General features: G+C 44.6%; 1 protein-coding gene and 1 long non-coding RNA gene across 3 annotated transcripts; one reads left to right on the top strand and one right to left on the bottom strand.

Moving 5' to 3' along the window:
* Positions 1 to 245: 245 nt before the first annotated feature.
* Positions 246 to 13,293, bottom strand: LOC126524329 (uncharacterized). 2 transcript variants are annotated; one of them, XR_011892198.1, is made up of 3 exons: positions 12,355 to 13,293; positions 2,447 to 2,574; positions 246 to 383 (listed from the first exon to the last, which is right to left on the bottom strand). It is a non-coding gene; the product is annotated as an uncharacterized lncRNA (long non-coding RNA). The 2 variants fall into 2 exon arrangements; XR_007597914.3 differs by lacking the exon at positions 12,355 to 13,293 and adding an exon at positions 3,557 to 3,685.
* LOC126523471 (uncharacterized) lies at positions 6,344 to 9,706 on the top strand. The gene is made up of 2 exons (XM_072285907.1): positions 6,344 to 7,234; positions 7,704 to 9,706. Exons 1-2 carry the CDS (start codon positions 6,948 to 6,950, stop codon positions 8,080 to 8,082), a joined length of 666 nt encoding a protein of 221 aa, XP_072142008.1. The 5' UTR covers positions 6,344 to 6,947; the 3' UTR covers positions 8,083 to 9,706.
* Positions 13,294 to 16,075: the final 2,782 nt, after the last annotated feature.

Below are 16,075 nucleotides of genomic sequence, written 5' to 3'. Positions count from 1 at the left end.
GTTCTTAGTACAATGACTTGCTGTTAGAACACCCCTTGTGACTGCCTTTCATTTTCTGCGCATGACCCTTCTTGTGTATAAACACACGATGTGGCAACGCAATAAAATATTGTTGGAAGTCAGCGCAGTGTATGTCATCTCTCGCAGTCCTTGTCCTTCACACTGTACGTCATTTTTATACTGAACAGTGAATATTAATTGATTCAAAATTAGAAAAAATATAGTACACATCTGAGCTACAAGAATGCAATTTATACAGCAAATGACGTTTAGCTTTCCAAAAGAAAAAAAATTTTCACGTTTCACCACGAGGTGCAGGGACTCCATTCTCTGAGCATCTTGACCAATAAATGCAGCGCATGGCATTGCTGGAATCTTGCATCCTGCATTAGAAAAATAAGAAGAGAATCATGAGAGTTCAGTCTGTGCAATTACACATGTGCACTGTGGAAAATTTGATAAGGCAACAAGCTCCTGAAAGTAACAAACTTAATTAATGTGACTGGGAACAATGAACAGCTCAGGAAACTGGGCAAGACAGGTGAAAGGTAGGAGAAATTTCTATTTTGCAAATTTAGGAATTGCATTTACTGTGAACACTAAAGCACTATGTCACTGTGAATATGAGGCACATACAGCAGCAAAAGCAAATAAATTTACAGTAGCCTTTTCACCATAGAAAATAAGAGTGAATAAAATTTAAGGACACCACCAATGACATCTCTCAACAACAGAAATTTGTCCAAGAGTGTGTATGTGACCTTAATATAAAATTGACATGAAATGTGGAATATATCTCTGCATTACACTTTATAAGTACTGCAGCTGAGAACCTTACGGGATATGGCACATTAAGACTGACATGCACAAGACATTAAAAATTGCTGTTTTTACACATTATTACACTAGGAGACAAAGAGTAGTTTTATAGAGAGTGCACACAAAATTAAAATGAGGGAACCCCCACTGGCATTATCATTTGCCCTGCAATACATGCATCCAGCCCAACAATCTCCAACTCCCCAATGCAGTTTATTAGACCCTTTCTGTATCCTAAAATTTATTGTGTATTTCTTATTTACTAATTTAGTAAGAAGTGACATTTCGGCATACTTTCCTTGAAAATTTAGCATGTATTAACTATTTTTTTAGAGCAGGCCCCTTTCTTTCAATAGGTTAGCTTGGCAAACGGTGACAAGTAGTATTCTCAAAGATCATAAGTTTAAATAAGCTTATGACCCTTCGTCATGCTCCCACTTTCTACTTCATGCTCTAAACTGTGATACGCCTCCTAGGCAGTTTATGTTATTCTGCGAATACATACATGGTCCTCCTTTGTGTAGCATCTCAACTAGAGCCTGAAATTTCTTGTCTCCTAAAAAATTCATCTTTACCGCCCAAAATATATTGCAAGGTTACCCTTCACTTGGGGGGTGGGGAGGGATTCTATATAAGTGTTCACATATTCAATGAACCTCAGAGCCACAACCATTTCTCATCCTGTGTTGCCACTACCCGCATTAGTCGCAATGGTTGTAAATTGGCTACCCGCCCTCCCCCGCCTAAAAGTACATTTTTGCCACATGGAAAATGACCACAGCATTGCATTTGATTGAATGAGTCCTCCTGTGCATGTTTTTTTTCTCGTCTTGTAATGGCTAGGTTCAACATGGTCAAGTTGTCTGAAAACTGCCAAGCCCCAACCAATACTTTGTGTAGTTTCATAATTATGAAACATTCATTTTTCAAGACTTGTACCAAATTAAGCATGAGGCAGATTTTCATGATGCAAATGAGGAAAGGTTGTGCTTAGTGACAATGATAGGCCTGCTATATCCTGCAAAACTGTGTGAAATGACATATGCTTGCAATTTTCATGAGCAGCTAGCTCAGTACAAGAAATAGGTGCAATGCCTGCGGAAATGTTTTTTAACACCCATGAGAGGTCCTAGTTTCTTGTAATTTCTTCAAATCCCTTGCAGTCTAGATTGCAATCCAGCGATTTTAATATTGTATTTGAAATAAAAACAGCTCAAATATTAAGGTTTTGAGAATTATACGGGATTAAATTAAAGGTAGACGAGTAATGCAACGAGCAAATAACAAGCTCATTGCATAGGGTATGGAAATATTCCTTTCCTGCAAAAACATTGGTAGCAGGAAGGTCATACGAAATTAGCACTGAATGCACAATAAAGAATATCATGCTGGAATGTCCCTGTCTGAATATTCTTGCACAAAGAAAATCCTCATTATTAAAGGCCATCAAGAAAATGCAAGTGTATGCTTTGGATCAGCAGTCATACCTGCAGTATGCACTACAATCGGCAATATTTAAAAACACACACAACTGCATATGATATCAAGCTTAGGCCGCCAAGGAGCCTCAGAGTTTTAAATTATAACTTGACTTACTATATTAAACTACACGCCTATATCTACTTACAATGTAGTCTTCCCAACTGCTTCCTAGAAGACATCAGCCATCTGCCTGAAGGCGAACGCAAGTGGCTTGCTCTTGATGGAGGGCACCAAGGCTGGGCATTGTGAAATTGATGCTATCATCTGCATGACCTGCGAGAAACAACACTTTAAGATAAACAAATGCTATTAGAATGAAAGACAAGATCACTGGCAATGAGCCTCGTTTTGGTTTGCACGAGAAAAGCAAAAAATATGGACTTTGCGCTGCTTACTGAAAAAGAAGCAAGCTTCCTTCCAGATGTTGCAGTCATGCATTAAGATTGTCACACAGCTGCATGTTTGTATGCTCATATACTGCTGTCGCTACTGTGCCAGCATGCTTTCCATAGCTTATTATTTCAAGTTATATTGATTATTGTGTTTTCTTGCCAATTTTTGGCAAATAGCACCAGCAAAGAAGTAGCTCACTTACACACACACTCCCTTGTGAGGAGCGAATTCACACACGCACGCATGCATGCACGCGCGCACACACACACACACACGCACAAGCCTCTACCACATAAGCAGCTTCCCACGCTTGACACACTGCATTTTTTATCCTTTGACACTCCTACTGCTAAGGCATAAAAAGCCTTCGTGTGACCAACCCTAAACTCCCCAACCTACACTTCCAGCTTAAACACTTTCTCGAGATCCAGGACAAGCCTTCTAGCTTCCCCAGTGCTCCAAACTGTAGTTACGAATTTCAATAGGGCTATAGGCGACCGCTCTCGAAGAGCATGCAAACTACCCGGAGAGACCTAAAGCTTGCATATGATACCTCTAAAGCGCAACAACAACACTTCAAATTTTCAAAATTCATTAAAGCTCCTGAAGACAATTGCTATATACGTAGGACGGGGGGTCTTGAATAACCTGCTGTTCACAATTTCAGCGGTTGTATGCGTCAACGGAAATGTGGGCTAATGGGAAATTCACGTCTTTAAGATCAGAATTAGTGTAATGGCGAAACACACTACCAGATTTCTTAATCATTTATTTGTGCTCTGGATGTAACGTTCCATTTAGAATAACAATCAAGGATATCGATTCATCAGGGCAGAGGCGGGAAAAAGGAGGAAGCGTATACCTGACGCCTTCCCACTGATCCTCCTGAGAAACAGCGCCTCATACAGCAGTTGTCCAGGTTGGCTTGAAACCAAACTCGGCTTTCAGGCGGCAACACTCGCTGCACCAAATTGGAAGGGTTTTATTGCGAGTAAAACTCTACCGGCCTTATGCAATACATACGCACGCCCGCACACAAAACGCACTCGCGCGCACACAAATATACGCACTCTCAAAGCGCAGACACAAAAGCACGCACGCGCACATTGATAAACACACACACACACACACACACACAGACACACACACACACACACACACACACACACACACACACACACACGCACGCACACACACACACACACACACACACACACACACACACACACACACACACACACACACACACACACACACACACACACACACACACACACACAAGCGAGCCGAGCTGAGCGCATGCACACATGCACAGACAAAGCGAGCGGAAAACATGCTAAAGGCGCCCTGCAAGCAGCAACAGCAGCACGCGACCGCATCAGGGAGAACCAATACCGCGCCAGTTCTTTCGAAAGGTGGCAAAGTCAGTCGTCCTTTTTCTACGCGACGCAAGAGTGGTCCACCACATTTAACTTAAGTGCGAGCGGCCGTATTACAAGAAGCCGCGCTGAACGCACAAAAGAAGCACATCTATGAACGTTCAAGCGCTGAGAAAAGCGTAAAGTATAAACCCCATGCAAGCGATTTCTCGCGCGACAGCGACGAGCGACGCGATGGAGATTGCTGTCGCGTTCGCTCGTCGCCCAGAAGTCAAGCTCCAAGCGAGCGACCGCTTCGCGCGACGGCTTTCCAGTGTTGCCGGTATTAGAGGATCGAGTTAGCGCCAAACTTGGTGTGGCACTTGCTACAATAATTTAAATTGATTTGTTTGGCTGTACAAAGCAACATAAAGTATTTCTGAAGGTCTTGCAGTAGGTTTTTTTTTTGTTTACATATCAAAATTCGGTAGTTTGCTCGATCCGTCTGCGACGCGCGGCGCGGCCAACGCTGTCCGCTTCCTCTTCCCGCCCGCGCTACCTGAACCGCCGGTGTCATTTTGCTGTTCGAGCCTGCGTGCATTTCTTTCTGTCCCCGCTGTAAAGTTTTCTGTGCGTGTGATGGAGCGGCGTAGAAAACGTAGAGGAAGCAGGCGCTGTCCCGCAAGCACTGGGTTCGACCGGTCTGGACCAAGCGAGCGGACGAAAGCGAGTTCTTCACAGCGGTAAGAGACAAATGACTTAATGCGTCAACGCAGTACAACTTCATGCGCTTTCATTGCCTTTTTACAGATGAAGCTCATGAAGAACGGCGACGACTCGCTGTTCTTCAAGTTCTACAGGATGTCGCCGGAGACATTCGACGCGCTCCACGACATGGTGCGGGACCGGCTGACGAAGGAATGGGTCTGCCGAGAACCGATTTCATCTGGCGAGCGCCTCGCACTGACGCTGCGGTAGGACCATTTTGTCACTTCAGTACTTCTTGGATTCGGAAGAAATTCGCCGTTCACCAGCACAAAACTTTACTGCGTCGATCGTGCTATATGATCTTGTGTGCTTTCAGATACCTGTCGTCCGGTATGCTCGTGCGAGATGCAGCAATGGCCTTCAGAGTGGGGCTGGAGACTGCACGCAAGGCTATCCACCTGACGTGCAATGTGCTATGGGAGGTGCTGTCCCCTGTGTACATGAAGGTGCGCCTAAAATATTTTCATAACATGGTACAAAGTGGAGTGCTACTAATAAGCATGGTCTTACGTTCACACTTACTGAGCAATGGCTCAGTATTAGTCGCCTTTCTCAGTATTTTGAGTGGATTTCAATCAATGTTGTTTGTTCAGTATTATTTAGCATGAATGTCTGAGATGGTACAGCACATACATGTCCTTAGAAAATGGATCATGGCTTAAAATACTACATGCATATAAGAAGCCAACAAACACTGACACCAAGGACAACGTAGGGGAAATTACTTGTGTTTTAATAAACGAAATAAAGAAACCATAAATTAATGGAAATGAAAGTGGATGAAGAAACAGCTTGCCGCAGGTGGGGGACGATCCCACAACCTTCACATTTTGCATGCGATGCTCTGCCAATTGAGCTACAGCGGCGCCATTTCCCCATACACTTTCTTGGGTATTTACTTTCTTAGTAGAACCTTGGGAGTGGTAGCAAGCGGCACCACTCACAAACCTTGGCGGTAGATGCATCCTTTGTGCCGCAGGCGTCACGAGAACGTGTTCTTTTTTTGTGTGAATGCAATCGGTCAATATCACACCCGAAAAGATCACATTCTCGTGACGCCTGCGGCAGAAAGGATGTTCCACATCCGCCGGTGTCAGTGTTTGTTGGCTTCTTATGGTATGACTAATAAAAATCGGGCCCCTCAGTTAACCCCCTTTCTTCTCGTTTACATGCATATACAAAGACATCAGATTAAATTAAGTGAAACCAGCAGCAGTAAAGTGTACTGTGTGTGACAGTGAGATTTGCAGTAGCTGAAGTAGCGGCATAACTTAAATAACACATGCGTATAGACAGAGCATAAGGGTACATAGGTGAATAATGCAGCAGTAAAGTCTGCCGGTGATTGGTGTGCATCAAAGTTCAAATCTGTGCTATGCAGCCTCCAACAGAGGGAGAATGGAGGGACATCGCCGCAGGATTTGGCAGTCGCTGGCAGTTCCCGAATTTCCTGGGTGCTGTGGACGGCAAGCACGTGAGGATTAGATGTCCAAGAAAGGCTGGGAGTCTGTACTTCAACTATAAGGTATGGAACAGCACATTGCAGTATTGCATGCAGAATATTTGCTGCTGAAGGGTCAGCTTTGCAAATGCAAACACTCCTAAATTTGACAGGAGTATTGTATGGGAATAACCTTGTGCATAAGACACAGCCTACTGCTTTTAAATGACTTTGAGAAGAGCCTGTTCGTACGCTTTGTTAAAAGGGGGAATACAATTCCATCCTTCTCTTTTTGCAACCTGCAAGCAGAGGACTGCAGCAAGTAATTTATCTGATATGAGAATGTAACATTTACAGCATTATTTATGATTGTGGGGAAGTAAGGGAGAGGTTCTTTTTTTTTTCAGAAATGCAATGATGACAAAGGAGAGTGTCTTGTGGGTGCCGTTTGACTAGTTGTAGCATAGAGGGGATGGTATATGCGAGTAGCAGAGGAGGACGAGAAGATGGAAAAATCATGTAGATACTCTAGGGAAAGCTTGTAGTATAGTAATATGGTAACCATTTTTCATGTGTGCCTTGCAACACTGCAATGAAGCAAAGTGTAATGAAAGATTCCAATTACAAAAATTCTTTGTTGTTATTCTTATTTCCAATGCTTCTAGGGCACCCACTCCATTGTCCTCATGGCTGTGGCAGACAGCCAGTACCTGTTTCGCCTTATTGATGTGGGCGCACCTGGGAGGTTTAGTGATGGTGGAATTTTCAAAGATTCCCCCATTGGCAAACGACTGCACGAAGGCAAGCTCAATCTGCCTCAGGCAGCTAAGCTACCAGGCTCCGAGAGAGTTTGCCCTCATGTGTTTGTTGGCGATGAAGCCTTCCAGCTGCGCCCCGACTTCATGCGGCCACTACCGGGCACACAGACTAAAGCTGAGGAGATCATCTTCAACTACCGCCTCAGTCGTGCCAGGTCTGTACCATATCAGGTTTAAAATCGTAATTGTTAAACTGTAATCGTTAAAACCGTACTTAGAACTGAGGTGAAACAGCGCAAAAAAGACGAGGACACAAGGAAACAAATACCAGACAGCGCTTGTCTGTGGTATTTGTTTCTTTGTGTCCTCGTCTTTTTCGCGCTGTTTCACCTCAGTTCTAAGTATGAACCAACTAGCCCTCATCAAGATCTTACTAAAACCGTAATCCTGCATTGATACCTCTGTTTAACTACGTGAATGTTTTTTCACATTTATAAATTGTAACATTGCCTATACAATATTGGTGTTTGGTGTCTGTGCACCACAGTGCACAACATGTCATCGCCATTTAGTCCTCTTTTTTTTCTTTTTTTAATTTGGTGCAGGCTTCTATTGCACATTTACAACCGTAATTTTTAAAGAATCACGTGCATTTTTAAGTCAGAATATGTTTGTCTTTTTCAGACGATGTATAGAGAACGCCTTCGGGATTCTCGTTTCCCGCTGGCGGATATACGAGAGGCAGATGAACCTGCAGCCGGAAAATGTGGAGAGTGTTGTGAAGGCAACCTGCGTACTTCACAACTTCTTATCCGTAACGTCCAGCGCTTCAGCGACCTACTGCCCACCTGGATATGGAGACTGCCAGGACATGTTCGGGTGTGTCCGTGACAGCACTTGGCGACAAGGGGCGGCAACTGCTGCTGTGTTCGGTTTGCAGGGAGCAAAGGCCCGCAACTGCACAAATGCTGCTAATTCGGTGCGCAAGCAGTTCATCGAGTACTTCAAGGATGAAGGGCAGGTGTCTTGGCAGTGGGACCTGCCAGGGGTGACAAGCTTGTAGGATGGTGTAGACCTGGCCGCCTCAAGGCCAAGAACACGTGCTGCTGGACTCCATGAAGAACCCAACAGCCCTCTTCAGGGCTACCTACTTAATGCTTTGGCAGCGAGCCGCTGGATTTACGATATTCTGTTCTGTGGCCCTTCTGTGCATTTCATTTCGTATTGCTTATTTCTGGAATGCGGTGATATTGGTTAGGTGAACGAGTGCAATTCAGTGTAGTTGTGTTAAAAAATCATTCAAGGAAGACAGGCATTATGAAGGTGGAACTAAATTTTTTACTTGCGTTATTTAGGTGTCTCGCATCATCGCAACAGTGACAAGTATCTGAAATTTCATTTCGTTTATTGGCCCGAACGCATTACAAAACTTGCCTGAATTTTACATGGTAAACAGGAAGCACTATAGTCGTAAATGACAAAGACAATGGTGTTCACAAGGTCCTGTGCAAGGAAACTGCATGAAGGAAACAAAAGTAATCAATGCAGTGGTAACCTAAAAAGTAAGTGGGGTGGTCTGCTGGTCAAGTTGGTGCGTTGTGAAAGTGTGATGGTTCCAGTAACACAAAAAATATGGCAGCACAAGTACAAGGAGCCAGCAGGACAAACACTGGCACAAGGAACTAAGATTTAAATCAAACAATATGCCCCCAATAGCTGCCACGCAGGTGGTCAACATGGTATCTTTAATGCCTTGTTTAAAACACACACTCCTTTATCGGTGAGTTGGACCAAAAACTAGTTAGGAAGGGTAAACTAGAAAAATTTTCCAAATGATACCACAGGAATGGCCTTAATATTTCACAACAGTGCATATATACAGCAAACCATTACGGTATACTTAATAAGGCCTAGTTCACATTATCACAGCATTACCAAATTGGGAGATGCAGTTCACGTGTACGAAGAAACAGGCGAGGCAAGGAAACAACACAGTAATGGCCTTGCTATTGCACGAAAGTGTACATATAAAGCACACCATTACAGTGTACTTAATAAGCCCTAGTTCACATTATCACAGCATTACCAAAGTGAGAGATCCAATGACCGTAATACTGCACAACAGTGCATATATACAGCAAACCATTACGGTCTACTTAATAAGGCCTAGTTCACATTATCACAGCATTACCAAATTGGGAGATGCAGTTCACGTGTACGAAGAAACAGGCGAGGCAAGGAAACAACACAGTAATGGCCTTGCTATTGCACGAAAGTGTACATATAAAGCACACCATTACAGTGTACTTAATAAGCCCTAGTTCACATTATCACAGCATTACCAAAGTGAGAGATCCAATGACCGTAATACTGCACAACAGTGCATATATACAGCAAACCATTACGGTCTACTTAATAAGGCCTTGTTCACATTATCACAGCATTACCAAATTGGGAGATGCAGTTCACGTGTACGAAGAAACAGGCGAGGCAAGGAAACAACACAGTAATGGCCTTGCTATCGCACGAAAGTGTACATATAAAGCACACCATTACAGTGTACTTAATAAGCCCTAGATCACATTATCACAGCATTACCAAAGTGAGAGATCCAATGACCGTAATACTGCACAACAGTGCATATATACAGCAAACCATTACGGTCTACTTAATAAGGCCTAGTTCACATTATCACAGCATTAACAAATTGGGCGATGCAGTTCACGTGTACGAAGAAACAGGCGAGGCAAGGAAACAGCACAGTAATGGCCTTGCTATTGCACGAAAGTGTACATATAAAGCACACCATTACAGTGTACTTAATAAGCCCTAGTTCACATTATCACAGCATTACCAAAGTGAGAGATCCAATGACCGTAATACTGCACAACAGTGCATATATACAGCAAACCATTACGGTCTACTTAATAAGGCCTAGTTCACATTATCACAGCATTACCAAATTGACAGATGCAGTTTGCCTGTATGAAAATACAGGGAAGGCACGCAAACATACAAAATTTGAATGACGGGTGATTCCACAACATTGAATACCACCAGAAGAATCCAGTGTTATGAAACAAGTTTGGTCACAGCAGTAAAACATGACAACAAACCTTTTCAGTATGGATTTTCTCCACTGATTGGGGGACTAGTTCAATAAATAGTAACGCTTGAAAATAATTTATCAACTCTTCCCAGGTAACAACAGTTGAATGAAAAATATATAGATATATATATCGCAACTTGCTGTAGTGACTTGGTGTAGTGACTTAGTGGTCGTGGAGTTGTGTTGCTAAGCATGCCGTTGCGGTTTCGATTACCGTTTGCACTGGCCGCATGTTATAAGGGGCGTGGAACGCAAAAACTTCGTGCACTTGGATTTAGGTACATGTTAAAGAACCCGAGGCTGAGAAAACTGAAAAAAAACTGAAAATTGTGTACTAAAAAGGATACTTTCCTTGCCTAAACACTGAAGTATGCAATGAAAAAGGAAACTTTAAATTAAATTTCAAGTGCTATTAATGTACTTATTAACATCTCGCAGCATCTCCATCTGCATATCGTCACGCAGCCTCAGAGGTACACACTTCATTTTTGCTCCCAGAAATCCAGCAAAGTGATCAATTTCATCATACTCCTTCTCCAGAATTTTGGTGATGTTCTCAATTTGCTCATCGTATTTATCTTTCTTCCTTTTCTTTTTTGGTGGCTGCGGCTCCGGCACTTCGACACACACGTCAACAAGGCTCGATGCCTCTGTTCGGTCACATGCACTGGCCTCGTCATTACCCTCGTCCTGGTACATCGCCGTAAAAATTTCTTGAGCTGACTCGACGTGGCCATTTGCACTGGCACTTTGCCATTTATCTGCTGGTGGAGCCGTGAGGTTTCCCGATGTCCTGGAGAAAACAATGTTGCATGTTTTAAGTTAGGTCTACTAAGCACTGCTTTCATCAGAAAAAGCTCAATTGTCATGTGTGACTTATTAAACATTCCACACATAAGGTCACTGTAAATATGCTTGTCTGTGCATTTCTTTTATTTCTATGAACCTTTTTGTTCATAATTAGCTCGTTTATACATGCACGTATGTTTGCTGTCAGGCACAACATTCGTTGTAATGCTGGCATGAGGCCACAGAAAAAATACCACTATATGTACTACAACTTTCTATTATGAACTTACGGTCTTCCTATCATGCCGTCTTTGAGAAAAAGAAGCCGGACGAAAAACATCCACTGCTTGTCCTCGTCGAGGCTGTCGTCTGCGGCCGCGCCGCTCTTTACCTCGTTGCGCCCTTTCAACACACGGCGGAAAGTGTCCCGCAAGTTTTTCCACCGGGCTTTCACGTCGGAAACTGCGTATAAAAAGAATGAGTACATAGAACCCATTGTAGTTCGTGCACATGCCATGATGAATGCAGCATTCGCTCTATACATGCATGCCTGCGGTTGTCACATGCAATTTCAATGCGAGATAGATCGCACTGCTTTTTAGCAATTACAGGGCCGCAATTTTGCAGTGGTGCCTTTTCCTGCGCTATTATTTTTCGCGCTTGGTTAAAAGTGGTGATCAAGCAGCGCTTCGCCCGCGTTTTATAAAAGGGCTGGATCAGCAGCATAGAATGCAGCAGAAGTAAGTCAAATTTGAAACCAAGCACACAATGTAAATAGCGACAAAGCACAACTCACCGGTCGCTCCGAGTTCCGCTGCTACACGCCGCCACGCTGCCTCGCATACGCCACGGCACTTGTAGTCTTTCTGCTGCAGGTCCCACAGGCAGCGCTCTCGCTCAACAGCGTCTATCAGACGCTCACTGAATTCGTTTTTGTTGTCCGCATTCGCCATACTCAACGTAGATGCTGCAGTACGCTCGACCCAGGGAGGCCGTCTGCTCAGCTCGTCCGAAAAGCGCGCGTGAGCAAACCGGTAGTACGTCACTAATGTACATCCTGTTCCGGCTGCCTACTATTGGCTAGTCGCTCATAGCACTTCCGGGCGACGAGCGGCGGATTCTAGATTTGCAAAACCGAGCGATCGCGCGACAAGACCGAGTGATCTGTTCAAGCGACGGCCCGATCCGTCGCGCGAAGCCGTCGCTCGTCGCTGTCGCGCACAAAATCGCGCTAATGGGGTTTAGCCTTAACTATGCAGGCGCATCACGCCCGATGTAAGACGGGGCGCGATCGAGGTAGTTAACTTGCCCTACTAGGAGTGCAGCTGCGCTTGCTCTTACATTAGTGAATTATGCTACGAGATCACAGTAAGATACTTCTAGAGCGAACAAAAACACGTAACCCACCAAAGAAATACCAAATAAATGGGCACTTGCCTGAAAATTTCCATTATGGCAGTACTACCGACCGCCGACACAGGGCACGTTGCAACTGCTCGTCTCAGCGTCCGTGGATCCATCTTCCAGTGCGTACGAACGCTTTGCTTTGAAGTGGAGCACGAATAATACACAAAGCACGGGCCACACCTTTTTCTACACCGCGCACAAAACTAATCACACGTTTAAAATTATGTCGCACAGCGCGAGACGCGAACGCATTTCACGTAGCTAAAGAATGCAATAATGGCGTAGCTTCCGCCTTCCCATCGTGCCGCGCGCCGAAGTGACTCTACAGCACGGAGGAAGGAAACTAAGGAGAGGCCCTGACGTCACTCTTTGTGAAGCAAAAGTGAAGCCGGAATTTGGCGTTGCTCATGGCGATGCTCCGCCTTTTGGGCCACCCTCCTCTCTTGTTTACATCTTTCGCGAAACCACGCCGCGCTGCGCGTGATGTCGCGCGCTCGCGCAACATCTGGCAGAGCAGGGTGCAGGTAACACAGCGCAACAAGACACGGTGAGTAACGCAAACCCGCCCACTCAGCGCCTTTGCCACGGCCCGAAACCTACCAGAGCAACACGTGTGAGCGCTCAAAACCATAACAACGCCGCCATTGTGGCCCAAAAGGCGTGGCCATACAACAAAAAAAATAAAAAAGCAGCAAAAAAATAAGAACCTACTACGTCATTTCCGCCACACTTTTCTAGTAGCGCGCGGAGGGGGTAGGGCCTCTCCTGAGTTTCCTTCCTCCGTCTGTACAGCGTCGTCCCGTCACTTCTAGTCGCTTTTCATTGGGCAGGGGGCGGGCGCGCAAATTGAACGTTTATTCTGGCAGGTTTGCTTGCTCGCATGGCCGCCTGTTAGCTGCTGCTTCGTTGTGGTCTCCAACAAGAGCGGTGAGGCGGGTAGTTGCTACTAGGGTTCGTGCCGAGCATATTTTTTTTTGGGGGGGCGCAGTCTGTGCTGCATGACTCAGGGTACAGTACACAAATCGGGACCGTGAGCGAGACGATCGGCGCTCTTCTGCTGGTGCGATTAGATTATTCGCTGCGTCCGAACGAAGCAACCTTGCGAGGTCACAGCGTAGTTACAGCGATATCCTGGCTCGATAAAGACCCTCACATCTTGGTCGTGCGACAGCGACGCGTAAGCATTCATGAGGCGACTGAAGAATGCGTTTGTAAGAGCGTATGCTGTGGATAAGCAATTACAGCTTTGACGACACCAGCCCCTAATATATAAGCTGAGCCTTACAAACTGTGTCCTAGGATGCGCTTAGAAGGCAGACCAGTAGCTTAGTAAAACTCTGAATAACTTAGGCAAGGTACGTGGAGATTCGGATTTGAGAACTTCCAGCGTGATCTCGCCGCTATAAATGTCTTCATTATGGCTTCACCAAGCAAATTGTGCGTTGATGCCATTGTACAGCAGAGGCTCGTCTAATAGCACGTCCCTGTTTGTTCAGCAACGTATCCAGACAGCTTCTTTAATTTCGCCACTTTTTGTTGGGCTTTTAAGGGCACCGAAATATTCGTGCAGGATTGTGCAAGTTGCTCGCGCGTTTTCATTCTGCTACTGCAGTTAGTCTTAGAAGTGTTTAATTGCATGATAATATAATTGTGAGCACAAAATATAGTGATAATTAAATTGTAAGTGAAAGTGCGTACATTTTCTTGATGATACATTTTGGAGTGGCCGTCATGCCAGTAACATCAGAATCCTAGAAAAAGATCGACAGTCACTTAGGAATGCGAAAGCTTAATGACTTCATGGATGTACACTTGCAATTATCACGTGACCATGATACGTCATACATTGTCACGTGTCTTCACAATTCTACCTTCATCTGCCGTAATCCACCTTGCTACAGTTTGTACGAACCTTAACCGAATTTATTCCACCCTAATTCACATTATTTACCCATAATTGCTCATAATTAACGTTGTTCTATTTACTACCTTCTATATCACTACTGACGTCATACAAGACGCTGATGACGTCACATTACATTGCTTTGTATAATAAAGCAATATAATAAGCCTAGTAGACACAACAGAAAGAAGGGGTGAAAGTATACAATATTTGCAGTGCAGGGCAAGAATAGAAAACTAAACTGTAAGACACTTTGAACAGCGATGTTGAATTAGTGGTGTCACAAATTGAGACTGTGGAGGCGGGAAGGCGGTTCCATTCAGTGGCTGTTCTTGGCAAAAAGGAAGAATGGCACATCAATTTTGTGTTGATGGTCGATGCGAGACGAGATACAACTTGGTGTGGTGAAATATTTTCTTTAAGAGAAGGGTTAAAGTACCATATTCTATGAAAAATACACAGACGAAGGTACCTACGACGTAACCAAAGGTCAGGTTGACCTAGTGTTCTTTTCATGGACGTGACGCTAAAATGACGTGAATAATTTGAGAGAATAAAAGGGCGGCGCGGTTCTGAATGCTTTCTGAATGCTTTCAAGGGAAATGACAAGATTGGCATGAGCAGGGTCCCGTATGGATTGTTGTTGCGGAGAACGCCATCTTTCCTACCTGAAAGGTCATAAAATGCTTTATCATTAAAAATGCAATACCTACACACATTGCTCAATGCGTGGACGTGTACACGTTACTTAGATTTATGCATCAATGCGTTCAACACCCTTCAGTCGTCGATTTAACACCCTTCTTCTAGCAAAGTCGCACCTTATGTGTAGTATACACCCTTGTGATAGGGTGTTTTGACCGAAAAGGGTGCTAAAAGGGTGTGGACAGGGGTGTAAATGCAGAAAGCACCCCTCTTAACACCCATAAGGGCGTAAAAATGTTTAGTGTGTAGTCAGCTGGACCACTTCTCCTCGTCTAAAATTGTGGAGGATGCAGCTATAACAGCCGCTTTATACGTTAAGTAGACTTTCTCTGTTTATGACGTAGCGCTTCAAGTATGGGACAAGTACCCTAACGCACGCCATACTTACTGGGTATGCCCCAGAGCACTCTCTTCTACATACTTCTTCATTCGCTTGAACATCTCTCTTTCCCTTCTCTATACCTAGGCGAGATTGATCGCCCCACCGCAGGAGCTGCGGCGTACACTATGGCCACTGTTGGTAGCCCACATCAAGCAAATCAATAGATCCAGACAAACGGACTCACCATCAACATCAAGACCATGGACTCAGATGGACCCCAAGAGCGACGGCCTTTTCATTTCCTAGAGCATCCCCACGAACAGCACTACACGAACAGAGACGTCCACGAACAGCACTACAGAGTCAAAGGCGCTCGCACAAGCCAAACGTTCACAGAAAGCACAGAAGCACAGAACAAATTTCATTGCACTGCATATCTTTTCTTCGGCGCACGTAGCACTTTGCCATGAGGGCGTCTTTTTGCACTGCATGAAGCCAAAGCTACGACGCAGACACAGGTTAGCAATTTAGCCGCTGAAGCCCTGACACTGCCTTCGTGGCGGCATGCGTTATTCATTTCCTTTGAAAAACCACCTGCTCAAAAGCCTTTCTAAATCCTGCTCGAGAGCTCCGCCGAGGGGCATTGCCGAACCGTCTACTTTGCAGCTGTTCGTGCCAACGTCTACGGGACGTTTATATCGTTTTGTCTTGGCCGGTGTTAAGCGTGCGAGTGAATCAAGAGATAGAGCACGCACAGAAAGAAAAAGAAAGCTTGCGTTCACTACAACCGCGAGAAATACATGGTATAAACAGCTCACAGG

Source organism: Dermacentor andersoni, chromosome 1 (assembly GCF_023375885.2).
Source record: "Dermacentor andersoni chromosome 1, qqDerAnde1_hic_scaffold, whole genome shotgun sequence".
Taxonomy (NCBI): domain Eukaryota; kingdom Metazoa; phylum Arthropoda; class Arachnida; order Ixodida; family Ixodidae; genus Dermacentor; species Dermacentor andersoni.
The sequence above is the reverse complement of the archived record's forward strand: the minus strand, read 5'-3'. Positions and strand labels throughout refer to the sequence as shown.

Excerpts from the sequence above, each read along its gene's own strand:
- LOC126523471 (XM_072285907.1), top strand. The coding sequence starts at position 6,948 with ATGGCTGTGGCAGACAGCCAGTACCTGTTTCGCCTTATTGATGTGGGC. Across the intron at positions 7,235-7,703 it reads TACCGCCTCAGTCGTGCCAG|ACGATGTATAGAGAACGCCT; the intron begins GTCTGTACCATA and ends TGTCTTTTTCAG.